A 14988-nucleotide genomic window follows, 5' to 3' on the forward strand; every position below is an offset into this window, starting at 1 on the left:
GCTTCAATTCCCTTTACCCACCTATCTCCTCACCCCCATCTATGCCATTTGGACTCCCTGCACGCTAGAAGCCCTGCTCGCCCTAGCTGACCTTCGCCATTTTCTTGCTCCAACTGCTGGGCCCAGCCTGGCCCTTCAGAAGGCAACTGCTGGCTACAGGAGGCTTTCTTCCCAAGATCATGTACAGCAATTTCTTCATGAGACCTGGAAAAGATTGCCTCATGTGTCCAGCAGCTTCCAGGTGTAAGGTCAGAACAGGCATACCTCATCTGCGGTATGGGAATAAGTGGGAATAAGAAGATAGAAAAGGTCAGCTGGCATCTCAAAATGCAGAGCAACAAGGGTCTCTAGGCTGGGGTGGTTGGGTCTTCCTGGCATAGCTATGGCTTTGCACCCCATTGCTGGAGCTGTTTGGGCTGCTTTGGTTTGCACTATGCTGCTGGCTTCCTAGGCCGCTGCTGTTGGGGCTTCCCAGGCTACTGCGGATTTGCACAAGGCTGTTAGAGCTTCTCAAAGCACGTGGCTTTGCATCTCATTGCTGGGGTAGCTGAGGCTTACAGAGGTGGATGTGGCTTTGCATTGTGCTCAGGCTTCTTGTAGTCCCAGAGCCATGACACACCAAGAAGTCCCAAGACAGAGTGCAGGGTGGCCAAAAGAGCAGAGATGAGGGGGAGATAGGATGATGGGGGGGGGTGTTGGAGGCAGTCCCTTATCTTACCAAATCTTGGGTTGGGTGGGACCAAGCCCAGGCTTGGATTGGGGAGGATCCTTGGCTAAAGGGCAATGTAATTTGTTTAATGACAGCAACGGAACGCTGGAATTGCTGTCTCTAAGCAATATGCTCATGTGACCTTACAACCACATTCTGGTCCCAATTGTGGTTACAAGTCAAAGACTACCTGTATGTAGAGATAAGATAGCAGCATTTTCAGGCCACTTTTCATATTTGGGCAAGAATATTGAAATCTCACAAGATTTCAGGGTTTTTAAAGTTGTACTGTTTGGGGAAGCTTGGTGCATCTCTTCGGAGGGGAAGGGGTTGGTAGGCATCTTGGCACTTGAACTTCCGCATTATCCAATATATACAAAAAGAGGTAGAGCAAGAAAGTTCTTTGTTTACACAGATACATTTTCTTTCTATCTTAGGTGGCAGTCATTGCAGGAAATTTTGAGTTGGGGGAGCTGATCAAAAGCCATCGGGATTCAGATGTAGGTAAGTTTGATTTGAGGAAAGGAGACTGATGTGGACGCTCTACAAAAATACAGGTGATCCTTTTTAGTGAGTTATTTAGCAACTATTTGGAGTTATGAAGGTAATGAAAAAGTAACTTTACAGTCAGTCCTCACATTCAGTCTGTGAAAGTTGAAATGAGATCCTAAATGCAGTTGTGGTTTCACTTAGCAACTGGTTTGTTTAACAGCTGAGTTGCTGGTTCCAAGTATGGTTACTAAACAAGGACTACCGGCTTTTGTACATATTACAGCTATTGATCCACCACATCTCCAAACTTATATATACAAATAAAAACCCTGAGCATGTAGTTCTCCAGAGAAGCTAAGGATTATTAGCAAACCTTTCAGAGCTTAGGCAAAACTAACCATTTCCAAGTTCTTTGTGGAGAGATATAGGGAAAGTCACCATGGGAAATGAAACAGTTTAAATGCAACTTAAAGCCTTTTTGTACCAGTGATTTTTACCTTGCTTTTTTGTTTTTCTATAAAATTATTGTTTCATTCTAAATGCATATGGCAATATTTGGATTATTTTTATGGTGTAAAATAGGTTAGAAGTCATATAAACACACATAAATAAACACAATTAAAAACCCTTATGAGTATAATAAAATATGGATTGTACTGTTCCTCTTTTTTGCTGCCTCATCTCTAGGGAGACAAGAATAATAAGAAATGTGATAGCAGCAGCTAGGAATCTCACTTATTATTTTGAGGTTTTGTATTGCTGGGATTTTAGTATGTGACTTAGCTCTTCTTGCTGACAGGAATTTGACATCTTTTGGACTCTTGTGACAGAGAGTGTGCTTTTCATTTCAGAAAGTGCATTGTTTCACTGCAAAGCTCTTTGTTCCTAGTTGCTGCACTGTTGTTCCTGAACGGTTTTTCCTCAAGCAAATAATTACCTTGCCTTCACCAAACTGTCTTCCAGGTTTTTTCCCCCCTAGTCCTTGTAAAACCAAAGTTCAGCAACCTGGTGACCAAAACTTTCAACGTGCAACACCAGAGCCCATTACCATTAATCCTGCTTCGGGCCCGTTTAAGAGGATTCTGCACTCTGTTCAGACCTATGTACCATTTAGCAGATTCATCACCTCCAGTCAACTTCTTCTGCTGGAATATAACCAGCTTTGTGTCCTCCTCCTGCAACTGGCAATACTATGCAGCCGGTACACCATTCATAGCTATAACCTTGCAAGCTAATTAGAGTAGGGACCTGCTAAGGGAAAAGAGAGTCTGCAAAGGACATTTTGGCAAAAACCTGTTCAACCTCTTTGCCCTTGGGTTGTCTTCCTTTCACATTCCCCACTTTCAGGGCTTTCGTATCAGGAGCTACTCCCATAATTTTGTATTCACTCTTCTCTAATTCCTTCTCTTCTCTCTCAGCAAAGCCAAGAGCCAGAAGGATCTCAGGATCCACATTGAACAAATGGGTATCTTCATGAGTGGGTTAGGCAAGGGTCAGGGTAGACAGTTTAGCCTCACCTATGAAAACAAAAATCTTTTCAAGCCCCTGCTTTGGCTCCTCAGATTCAAAGGAGAATTTTCTGCTTATTTTAAAGTGCAGCATCATCATTAGTCATCATCAGCTCTCCCTGTTTTTCCTTTTTAGCTTTTTACTAACATCACCATTCCTTTTAGTCCCTTTCCAGGAGACACCACAATATGCTAGCCGGCGCCGGGATGGCCATCAGAATCTTACAGTGCCACATACTTTGCTGCGTGCCAACAGTGATACTAGCATGAATCTCCCAGACTGGATGCTTTATGCCCAGCCATCTATCCCACCTGCCACGGTAGCAGTCCAGGGCCAGAAGATCACCACAGGAACATTGCGCAGCTCCAGTAGTCCCCGTGGTGCTCGCAGCCGCTCACCATCACGGGGACGCCATACAGATGAGGCCAAAAAACAGCGTGGTCGACCCAGGTAAGACTGGAGGTCCATATTGGAAAATTTAGAACTGGTTTGGATAAATAGATGTGATCTGATCGGTTTGGTAGAAGAAGGGAAGGATTTAACACCCACTCACCATGGGCTTAAGATCTTAAGTGATGCATGTATACAAGAGAAAACAATTAGGGGTGGGAAATCCATGGAGCACAAGCCATTGTTTCTCAGCCTCATATTTTATTGCACCCCCAACCAAAAAAAAGTCCTCAAAAATCATACCACATGTTCAGATTTAGAACGTACCTGGTTTTCCCTCCTTGCCCTATTCTCAAATACCAATGATAAGCTTCCAATACCCATTGTGCTGAATGAGGGACCCAAACAATAAAAAGAAAGTTAAATTCCAACCGAAATTCTTTCAACTTCATTGCCTTAAAAGCTCACTCCCCCCCCCAAAAAAAATCTAAAACATAACAAAATATAAATCTTAAACTTTTAAATAGGATAGCTTTTAAAAAGTATGTTCTCTTTCTGTAAAATATTTGTCTGCCCCCACTTCATGTAATTATTTATTTCAAAATAGGTTAAGCTGTTTAATTTCTTCCTGCTTATTTTGTTAAGGAAGGCCCGATGATTTTCCTGAAGCCTTTCCCCAGCGGTAATATCTGCTCTTGGGTTTTTGTTTTTGTTTTTGGCAGGGAACTAGATTTTAAGACCAAAATATTCCACCTGAACACCCTAAGAGGTCTAAATTGTTAATTCTGATGTAGTAAATGGAAGAAATTATTAAGTAAAAGGGAACCTGTATGTTCAACTTAAAAGTTGTTTAATTGAATAGAAATGAAATGAAATTAGAATTATTTTTAGTTCTGGGTCCAGCTGCTTTTTTTAGGCTCTCTTCATCTAGTTTTTAGAGTGGTGGCCCAGCACATGACTTAAAGACGGTCTGAAGACAGTTAGGCCCACAAGATCATAATCTAAAGATTCTCTAAGGTGAACTGTGATTTGCTGTTTTGGAAAAGTTGTGACGTAAAAAAAAATTATCAGAGGTTGTGTGGCAAGAGAATAAAGAATTCTCATGGAGCCAAGATTCTGGATTTTTAACAGAGAGAGCATCTTGAGCTAAAATTTATTTATATTTGTTATTTATTTATTTGATTATTTCAGCTGCCTTTGCTAAGAGTACCTGGGGATTTACGATCATACATCGTATGATGGGTGAATGGAGATGGGTGAATGGATTTATCACACATTATTGGGAACCAATTTTATCTGGATTGGGAAGATAAAACGATGTTGGAGATTGAATTTATAATATTTAATCAGACAACAATTGATAAGAGATGGAATTAAAAACAAACATGGCTATTTGATCGAGAATGAATTAACATTTGGGATGTAAGATGCCATGGAAAATTTCCCATGAGCTGATTACAACAATAGTTTGTTAAAAGAGGATTCTAAAACTTTTAACTTCGTCTTTCTTATCATTTTTAATGTCTTGTTTGCTGTGTATTTTGTTTGTTTTTATTTATCTTTTGGAGTTTTATATTTTAACTTTTTTAATAAAATAAAAAAATTACAAAAAAGAAAAAGAAATTCCAGGTTACATAATGGTCAAGGACTACCTGTATATAGCTCACCAGATGTTGCTGAACTATATTTCTAACATCTTTCACCACTGCCTAAATTGACTAAGTCTACTGGGAGTTGTAGTGCAGCAACATTTAAAGGAACCTAGGTGGCAGAACTCACCCTGGTGGCACAGTGATTAGAATACAGTATTTCAGGCAAACTCTGCCCACCGCCTGGAATTCGATCCTGGCGAAGCTCAAGGTGACTCAGCGTTCCATCCTTCCAGGTCAGTAAATTGAGGACCCAGATTGTTGGGGGAAGTATGCTGACGTTGTAAATTGCCCAGAGAGTGCTGTAAAGCACTGTGGGCAGTATATAAGTCTAAGAATTATTGCTATTGATATTCTTCATCAGGAGGAAAATGCACAGGGATCTGCAACGGCGGAACGTCATCATCGTCACATACATATGCAAAGGATTCATTGTGCTGCTGCAACCACTACCGTGCATTTTTAACTTCCCAGCAGATGTCGTGGAAAGAGACTATAATCCCATTTCTGATACTCAGCATGCACTTATTTCAAACTAAGGCAAAGATGAAAATTGCATCTTTTTAATCTAATTTATAGTTTACCTATAAGAGAACTACTAGAAAAATAATAGAATAAGTCAAAAAATATAGTTTCTCATGTAAAAGTGAAGAGGAGCCCAAAGTAATTCATTGTATTGTACTTGCTTTTATCTTGGCCTCTTTTTCCCTCCGTCTCCTGGCAGTTCCAGTGGCTACCAGAAAGAATCTGCTGGAAGCAGTACACTGAGTAGTCGAGGTGTGAAGCGGAAACTTTATTCGGCTGTGCCTGGCCGCACATTCATGGCTGTGAAACCCTACCAGGCCCAGGGTGAGGGTGAGCTCTCCATCAGCAAGGGCGAGAAGATCAAGGGTATGTTGATCTTTGTGCACGCCCTTGGATTGTCCAGGGATTCTTCATGAGTCTACAGTATTGTTCAGCTTCTTTGGGAGAAATCATTCGGCTTAGCACAGAGGTTCTCAAACTCTGTTGTAGTGAGCCTCCTTGAACTAAAGGAGTAAGAAACTTGGTCCTCTCCAAGAAAGACTCTTTTTTAAAAAATTAGGAGACATGATTCCTGAGAATCACCTGGTGGAAGATGTCTGGGCAAGATTCCTGTGTCCAGGACACTTTGACTTGACCTCTCAAAATCTCCTTCACTTTCTTTAAAGTGCGGAGAAGGGCAGCAGGAAAGAATCTTTAATCCATCCCTTTCAGTTCTTTTGAATCCTTCAAGCCTTATTGATTTTCACCATCTAGAGATGTTCTACTATGGGAAGTAGGTCAGGTGAAGACTTAATGGAGAGAAAAGTGGGGAAAATTAGGACATTAAAAAAACAGAAGTTGCTCCACATGTTTTTAGATAAACATGCATACAATTCATCCCACCCAAGTAAGGAAAACCATACTTAATTCTTAACAGAACATGGAAACAAAGAGTGATACACACACACACACACACACACACACACACACATAAATGGAGGTGGGGTTGAGGGTAGGATGGACTTTAGATCTCTCTAAATTGGGGGGGGGGCTGCTTCCTACTTCATGCTTTGAGAACCTTGTGTTCGGCTCAGCTTAAAAGCCAGGCTATTTGTGAGGCTTGGCTTGTGTTTGTGTACATGGTTTCTTGTTCGTGTCTACAATGTCTTGGTGTATATCAGCCAGCTACATGTGAGTGGTTCATGGCCTTTTCCTTTGTGTGTATCTGTGCCTAGAGAATAGTAGCAGGATTAGAATTTTGTAAAATGAGCAAGTGTTTGATATCGAAAAGGTAATCTACATTATTCTAATGAAAGATGGGAAGTTGTGTTATTCAAATTCATATTATTTGTCCTCTTAACCCAGAACTTTCTAACCTAATTGGAAGTAGATCTCTAGGGTCTTTAGGCCAGAGGGTTTTTGCATAATCTTGATCACTTAGATGGAGATACAGAGATTGAATTTTGAGGTTTTGGCTGGTAAAATAATGGCATGGTTCTTTCTATCCTTTAATGTTGGAGGTAAAAAAAAACCTAAAAGCGGCCTTTTCTCTCTCAGAGACTGTGATGTTAAATGGAAGAGATGCTTAAATAATGCCTAATGGATCCCAGTTCTGACTTAACTGATTCTTTGAAAGTATGTAGCACTCTGAGAGAAATGCAAGTCATAGCTTCAGTTTATATCTTTTTTAAAAAAAAACCAACTCTCTATATTGCTTACAGTATTTGTTGCATTTCTCGTGCATGGTGCTATCCCCACCCCACCCCTGAAAAACCATGTTCCATTTTTATTTGTGTTCAGGTTGAATATCTACACTCAGAATTCTTTCATTTTAAGATTGTGTCTCTTGCAGTGAGGTTCACTAAATCTGAGGTTAAAATTTAAAAATACAGTAGATCTTACAAGCCAGAAATCTACTGCTACTCTAAATCAGGAATGGAAGATATTTTTTTCCTGTGAACGATTACATTGCTTCAGATATAAAAGCTGACATGACAATAACAGTCATGGTCAAATTGCAGAATGGATATTACAGGAACCACATTTATTTATCTTTCTCAGTCCCTTTCTTTTTCCTGCTCTCTGCTTAGTGAGCTGCCAGATTGCCTTTACAAATATCCAAATTGATCTCTTGTTTAGTTAAGAGCTGCTTGGTGCTCTTGGCTCTTCCCTAAATTGATGGTTATGCACAGTGCTTTTTTTGTAAAAGAAAAAGGTGCCGGAACTCACACATGTCATACAACCCGCCTTGCCTACCCTACAAGGTCCCATCCAAAAAAGGTGCTGGAACTCCGTTCTGAGCGTTTTGTGACAAAAAAAGCCCTGGGTATGCAGATAATTTATGAAATTACTGGAGCGGCGGGATACTACACATCCTAAGATAAGAGGCCTGATTTCGGGTTTTCATGTAGAGTAGAAGAGAGTGGTGATCAGATGCAGAAGACCAAAGGCCTCCTGCAGCTTTAATATACAGAAAGAGGAATCTCAACAGGTATAGTTGGTGGGACTTTCATGCCATGAGATATTCCTTTCTTTTGTTATCCAATTTATTTACAGTTGAGGGAAATATAAGCAAAGATTTAGAAGCAGCACAACTATGGCACTGGCCATATATGGGTGAGTTTAATACCAGGAGACTTCCATTGCAGTTAACCTTTCCTCCTCCTTCCCTCCCATGAGTGCGAACTATTGCAAATCCCCTATGCTATTTTGTAGAACAAAATTAAAAATATATGGGGAAGATGATGGATGTCTACAGTATCTGAAAAAGCAAATAGGAAAAAGAGTCAATTTCATTTAAAGCGCTCTTGGTTCAATGCACTGGAACTCAGGTGGTAGAATTTAAGAGCAGCAATGCTATCCTCTTCCCACCCCTCAGCCATATCTGCTGGATTCATCAGTCGTTTCCTTTCCTTGGAGAACAGAGCTAATGGGTTCTTGGCCCACTGAAGGTTTGGTTTTCTAAGGTATGGTGGGGGACTGTATTCTTATATCAACAGGTAGGTAAGATACAACGGATAGTCAAATTGTTGTTCAACAGAAAGTGCTGGAATCTGGGGATCTCTGGGAAATTTCCAGGCAAGATTTTAGTGTAGGCTTCAAAAATAATCCTTGCTTAAAAAAATAAAAAATCAGAAAATTAAACTCAGTTGGTTATTCTGCAGATGACAATCTTCTAGGGAAATCTAGGCCAAAAGACTGTGGATCACCTAAGGATGATAGATGTTGCTAGGTGTAGATTTGGGCTTGGCTCTTGCACCAAACTGGCTATAGGGAAATGACAAACCGCTGGCCTACCCTCATACAATCCCTAGTTTCTTTATGCCCCTAACCATGCCTATCTCCTTTGCAGTGCTGAGTGTTGGGGAAGGCGGCTTCTGGGAGGGACAGGTAAAGGGTCGTGTAGGCTGGTTCCCCTCAGACTGCGTGGAGGAAGTGCCCAACAAGTTCCAGGAAGGGAAGCAAGGTAGGTATTCCAGATCATGCCTTTATTTATTTGTTACAAGTGCTTTCATGCCGCTTCAATCATCTGACTCTTAAGGTAGATTTAGAAGATAGAAATCTGTTGCAGTACCGTCCACATAATCAAAATTTATCAATATGTCAGAAATACAAGCAATTAGCAATTACAGTATTAATAGTCATAATGCAACATGTACTATGCAACATCAGACAACAAATATTCATCCCAAACTCAGATACTTCTATCTACTCTCACCTTACTCCCTGTTGAAAAAAACCTTCCCGAATATTAAAAGAGGAGGTTTAGTTCTCATGTCTGATGGGAGGATGCTTTATAGGAAGGAGCCTTCCACAGGGAATGCCTGCCTCTGAATCCCCTACACCCTGCAAGCAATGAGGACTCTCCACGATCTTCTTGCGCAGCCAGTGTTTTGAAAGGGCAGATTATGCTTGGAGTATGTGGCCTCAGCAAAGTCAAACTAGGTAGGACTTTAAAGGTGATCACCAGCACCCTGAACTGTTCCCTTGTTTGTGTACACACACACACACACACACACACACACACACACAGAGCCATGACAACTCACTTTCTGCTGTTTCTGAATACTTTATTCAATGAAAATATGTGTCCCTTTTGATGAAATGGGTTAAAATTTTGTCTCATTACTAATCAGAAAACATTATGATGCTAAATAGTTTCATATCATTTCAAGGGCAATTTCCACGACATTTTTACTAGACATAATAACAAGTTCAGTTTTTGCAAGAGTGAACCTTTGTGTAGCCAGAACAATACACCACTCAATGGACCAAGAATAGGTAACAACAGGATAGGGGAAAATAGTTTGCAAGCATATAAGAAGTCTTTAAGAAAGAAAAATCTAAGAAGAAAAAATTAAGCAAGTCTGGTGAGCACTGACTATTGATTTTATTTAATTTTTTTAAAAGCTGTGCTTGGTGGGGAAAGGTAATAAAATGGAGTAACATAGAAAAGGACATAAATAGCTTACTGGAACTTTCACTATTTATTTGAGCAAAAGACCAGTTTGCCACTACTGCTCCATTTCTTACCTATGACATGGACACACACTTCCATCATTTTGAGAAAGTAGGTTAACAAAATTCTTAGAAATTTCTTGGATTAGATTTAGCACTAACGGAGAAGGAAACCTTGTCTTTCTTTGCCCTCCACCCTCCCCTTCTTTCTTTCTTTCTTTCTTTCTTTCTTTCTTTCTTTCTTTCTTTCTTTCTTTCTTTTTCTTTCTTTTTCTCTTTCTTTCTTTCTTTCTTTTTTGCACTCATAGCGACTCTGGAGCTATTTTACCACCCCTGTAAGCATTTTTGTGGATGGTTTCAAATTGTGTTTCACAGAACTCCAGGATTCCATGAGAATTTGAGGATTACCGCAATTTTTTTTTAAAAAAAAGGTTTATTCAATTATATTATTGTCTTTGGTTCTTGATCAGACATTCTGGGCACTGTTTTCAGTAGTGTCCAAGTCCAGGAGAAGTTTGAAAACACCTGACATAGTTTAGTTCCATGGCAATGCTGGGGGGAAATGGGCAGCTATGATATAAAATAGGTTTATATCTCTCCAAATAAAGCACATCAAAATGGAGCTGCCTTTCACGGAGGTATTATGTGAGAAAAATGTTCCAGAATATTCCCATTAATGTCTATGGAGATTCTCAGTTATCCAGGTCATGGTTGCCTCATGAAAAAAAGCACCTTTGGGAATACTCCCATTACTTTATTGTAATCACAAAAAAAGAGAGGGGAGGGAGAAATGGCAAAGCAGCCTTCATTGTAAGGTGCTAAATTAGTATTTTTCAACCATAGCAACTTCAAGATGAGTGAACTTCAGCTCCCAGAATTCTCCAGGCAGCATGCTGGTGGTGTCTTTTATTTTGTTAAGTTTTAAAAAATTTCTCTCCTCCCCCCCCCATCATTTTAAATTGGCATTAACTAATCCCCAATCAAAAATATTACACTGGTATTTAATGCCCTCCGAAGCCTTCAGGACTCATGACGTTATGCATCTCCCAGATATATGGAAAACAAATGGGTAGATTACAATATAGTGAAATGCATATATGCAAAATGTAGTTTTGCTCAGATCTATTTATCTTTCAACTATAGATTCTCTTTCAAAATGCTGGGTTTTACAAAATAAAAAATAAAAACAGTTGTTTGACATGAGCAGTTCCTAATAGGACCAACATCAGTTCCTTTTTTCCACAATAGAAGCTTGATGAAAAGAAAGAAGACAGGAACAAAAATTGCTTTCAGTTGCAGTCCTTTGCAGTGATGCGTTCTTCTTGAAGAATGCTGCCTTACTTGTTGTAATACAGAAGACATGTCAAACACAAGGCCCGGGGGCCAGATCCGGCCCGCGAAGCGGTTCCATGTGGCCCGCGAAGCCATCCTGGAAACAGTGAGGGAGCGGCCCCCACTGCCTTGGCCCTGGCCCAGAGACCCTCCTTCTGCCAGAGACCTCAGATCTGTCCCACTCCTGCCCAGGCCCCCATAAGCACCCTTGATGCGAACGATGTAGAGCTAGCCACGCCCACCCAGTAGGCCATACGCACTCTGGCCACACCCACCCAGTAGGCCATGCCCACCCAGGCCACACCCACCCGGCCCCCTGAGGGTAACCGCAATGCTGATGCGGCCCTCAATGAAATTGAGTTTGACACCCCTGTAATACAGCATAGTATTGTTTCTGTCAGTCATATGCACAGGAACATTTTACAAACAAAAATAAGAACACATGCAACCCATATGAGCTTCCAATGCATAATATTTCATACTGAAATATTTCTCAGTTTGTTGTTTCACATCTTCTCATATAAAAGTTTCCAGACAAAATGTTTTATTGTGTAGTTGTTGTGCCTCAGTCATGGGATTTCATTGAAATCCAGACAATGATATTTTTAAAATTTTCGACAGCCTAGATCTGGAGAGAATACTTAAAATAATAAAAAGGTATTATACTGAATACACAGTATTTATCCAATATGTGATTACACTTAACACTTGAGCTGCACCAGCTGCAGTGTGTGAAGTGGCAATCTATACAAAGATTGTGCCTTAAGGCTCATTATAGAAAGAATACAGTTTTACAGCTGGAGAATTTCAGACAGATGCATGTTAAGCATTGCTAATAGTAGGAGGGGAGAGTGATTTATATGAAGAAACCTCTCTCTCCTAAATTGAGAAATTGTGACCCTTCAAATGTCATGAATCATAATTTTCAGCAGACCATCCAGACTTTATTGGTGAAGGAACCTGATGTATAGCAATATCTGGAAAGTTACAGGTTTCCCATTCCTGCCCTATTTTGAGATGTGCTTACTCGGAGACTAGTTAAAAGGTCAAGAAACTGAAGGCAAGACAAGAATTATGGACTTCAAAGTTTTGCATGATTACTTTTTATAGATTGCTATGGCCATGTTATCCTCCAGATGTGTTGGATTTCAACTCCCAGTATCCTTGGCCAATAGGAACAATAGCTATGCTAGAGTTTCTTGTCCCGCCTTAGAATGGAAAGCCACTAGATAACTTTGGCCCAATTATTCTCTCAGCCAACTGAGCTCACAGGGTTGTTGTGGGGAAAATAGTAGAAGGAAGTAAAATTAGGTATGTTCACCACCTTGAGTTATTTATAAAAATAAAATAAAATGTGGGATTTTTTTTAAAAAAGGACCTTAAAAAAAGGACCAGGGAAGGCTAACTTAAAACTAGAAGAGTGGTCTTCTGCTTATAGTTAAACATACTATATCTTGAGTAATTTAAAGTGATTTATATTTAAATGTATAGCCATTATCTCAAGATGTGCATAAATAGATCAGTGTCCCTTTTTGTCTTCCTTTTGGAGTATATCTTGCGGGTGATAGTTTATTTTCTTTGCTGGACTAAAGAAAGACACAGGGAATTTAATCTTCCATTTTCCAAGCACGGACACACTTTCTTATCATAAATAATAGCTATTAGTGAGAACTTGGACAAGAATGGACAAGATTTTGTGGTCGAAGTCCACAGTTAGTTGTTTGAGGAGTGACAACACCATAGCATGGAAGCGTTTGATGTAAAGCAGGGGTCTTCAAACTTGGCCCTTTTATGACTTGTGGACTTCAACTCCCAGAATTCCTCAGCCAGCTTTGCTGGCTGAGGAATTCTGGGAGTTGAAGTCCACAAGTCATAAAAGGGCCAAGTTTGAAGACCCCTGATGTAAAGGGTATGAACTAATACCTGAGGGTCTGGAGGGATTAAATTATATAAGTCTATTGGAAGTTATATACTGGTTTTCCTATGTTTTCTACTTTAGCAGGAAACTGAAAATTAGCAAAGCCCAAGAAAAGAACTGGCTCTAATGAGCCATCTTTGGCCTAAATTCAAGTATGCATTATCATTAATACTAATCACCCATGATGTTTTACAAAATACAGATGTATGCTGGTAACTAATACTGTATAACTATTAGGAGAAAATGCAGCAGTTTACAGGAAAGTTGGAAAGTATGCATTTGATTTCCTTTATTCCTTTTCTTTAACATGACCTTTTTCCATGGACATCTTTTTTCACTCTGCCACCATTAGCTGCCCTAAATCTGTGCTGCCACTGAGCAGCTACTGGAGGAAAAGTGTCCTGAACCCAGAGAAAATGCTGCCTTGGTTTCATATGCCCCTCTGCCCTAATCCCGTCTTCTCTCCACTTTGCTTTGCAGAGAGCCGCAGCGATAAAGCCAAACGACTCTTCAGACACTACACAGTTGGTTCCTATGACAGCTTTGATGCCCCTAGGTGAGTGAATGATCCACAAAAGTTAGACCATCTGGGAGGATATACAGAATACAAGTGTGTAGATATGCAGCTATGCAAAAGAATATAAATGTTAATTGCAACAGCTCCCCCACCTTGACATTCTCTATATAACTCTATAACTTTCAGAAAGCTGGCTGATGATTTCTAGCTGTTGCAATACCAACATCTTTTAAGAGAGCCAGTTTGAAGAGGACTGGTATGGCATATTGAGATCATAAGGGTTTATTTCCTTATGATGCCATTGTACACATATCCAGATCTCATCAGTTCTTTTGTATTGAACTTCAGACTCCTTCTAATGTATTTTCCCCTGCTCTGATGTCTTCTAAATATGTTGGACTTCAATTCTCATTATCCAATGCATTTTTAAGGCTACCATGTGATTTTTATTCTAGTACAGGGGTGTCAAACTGGTGGCTACGCCCACCCCAGCTCCACAACGGCAAAAAATGTCACGATACATCACATGACACGATCGAGTTTGACGCCCGTGGTCTAGTGGCTCAAGAATTACTGTTTGTGTATTTAGTAATTCAGTAAATCTGAAACAACCACAGGTTGAATCAGGATATTCCATGGAGTTGATGCACTTCTATAAAATGTTCAAGGAAGTTTGCAAACCTACACCCATTTCTTGTCAGAATGCCACACTGAGCATAGCAGTAGTGTGCTTAATACATTTGTATAGGATTTCCCTTGTCAGGAGGATTTGATTTATGCTTGAAAAATGACCATATTTAAGGATTAAGAGAAAATGGTCTTATACTACTTACTTGTACTCCTGCAGAATATAGTCTGGTCACTGGCATGAGTCATCTCACATGATCTGTTCACATTTGTAGTACTGTGATGTATCTAGTTTGTTCTGATGGTATGAATTGTGTGAACATGGGAAGGGGAGGGGGCGGACAGAGAAAATATATAGTGGTGAAATGGGACTGCACAGGATAGTTCAGGTCCTTTGTAGTCTGGTGATTATATTAAAACTTTGAAAGCATCATAAATTGAATTATGAGTAACGTTTAAAAAAGAGAAATATGTATGATAACCAGTGACTGATTATCTCTTTCAGAGCCCAAGTACTAGTGGGTTAGCTATTGCTACAAAATGGCAGTCTTGTGTTAGAATCTTAAAACATTATGAGTTTAATGTTGGTATAATGTAGAACAACTCACCTTACCATATGATATAGAGCAGGGATAGGCAACCTTGGCTCTTTTATGACTTGTGGACTTCAATTCCCATGATTCCTGAGCCAGCCATGTTGGCTCAGGAATTCTGGGAACTGAAGTCCATGAGTCATAAAACAGCCAAGGTCGCCTACCCCTGATATAGAGCCTATGGAAAAGTGAGGCTTTTTCTTTTGATTTCCTGAGAAGGGTTTTTTTTTCTTTCAGCTCCCTTTCCTTAAAACATTCTAAGCTATAATGAAGAATGACTAAAATAAATA

At 40.0% G+C, this 14988-nt stretch overlaps 1 protein-coding gene across 1 annotated transcript in view; it reads left to right on the forward strand.

The window, feature by feature from the left end:
• SHANK1 (SH3 and multiple ankyrin repeat domains 1) overlaps positions 1 to 14988 on the forward strand; it is a gene marked incomplete at its 5' end in the record, with an annotated part of 69117 nt that overhangs the window by 20668 nt on the left and 33461 nt on the right. Inside the window, 5 exons of the mRNA XM_083376226.1 lie at positions 1147 to 1213; positions 2875 to 3160; positions 5474 to 5640; positions 8606 to 8719; positions 13442 to 13517. Of these exons, the coding sequence (XP_083232352.1) occupies positions 1147 to 1213; positions 2875 to 3160; positions 5474 to 5640; positions 8606 to 8719; positions 13442 to 13517 (710 nt within the window). The remainder of the gene's footprint in view (positions 1 to 1146; positions 1214 to 2874; positions 3161 to 5473; positions 5641 to 8605; positions 8720 to 13441; positions 13518 to 14988) is intronic.

The sequence above is a fragment of the Vipera ursinii genome, assembly GCF_947247035.1.
Source record: "Vipera ursinii genome assembly, chromosome: Z".
NCBI lineage: Eukaryota > Metazoa > Chordata > Lepidosauria > Squamata > Viperidae > Vipera > Vipera ursinii.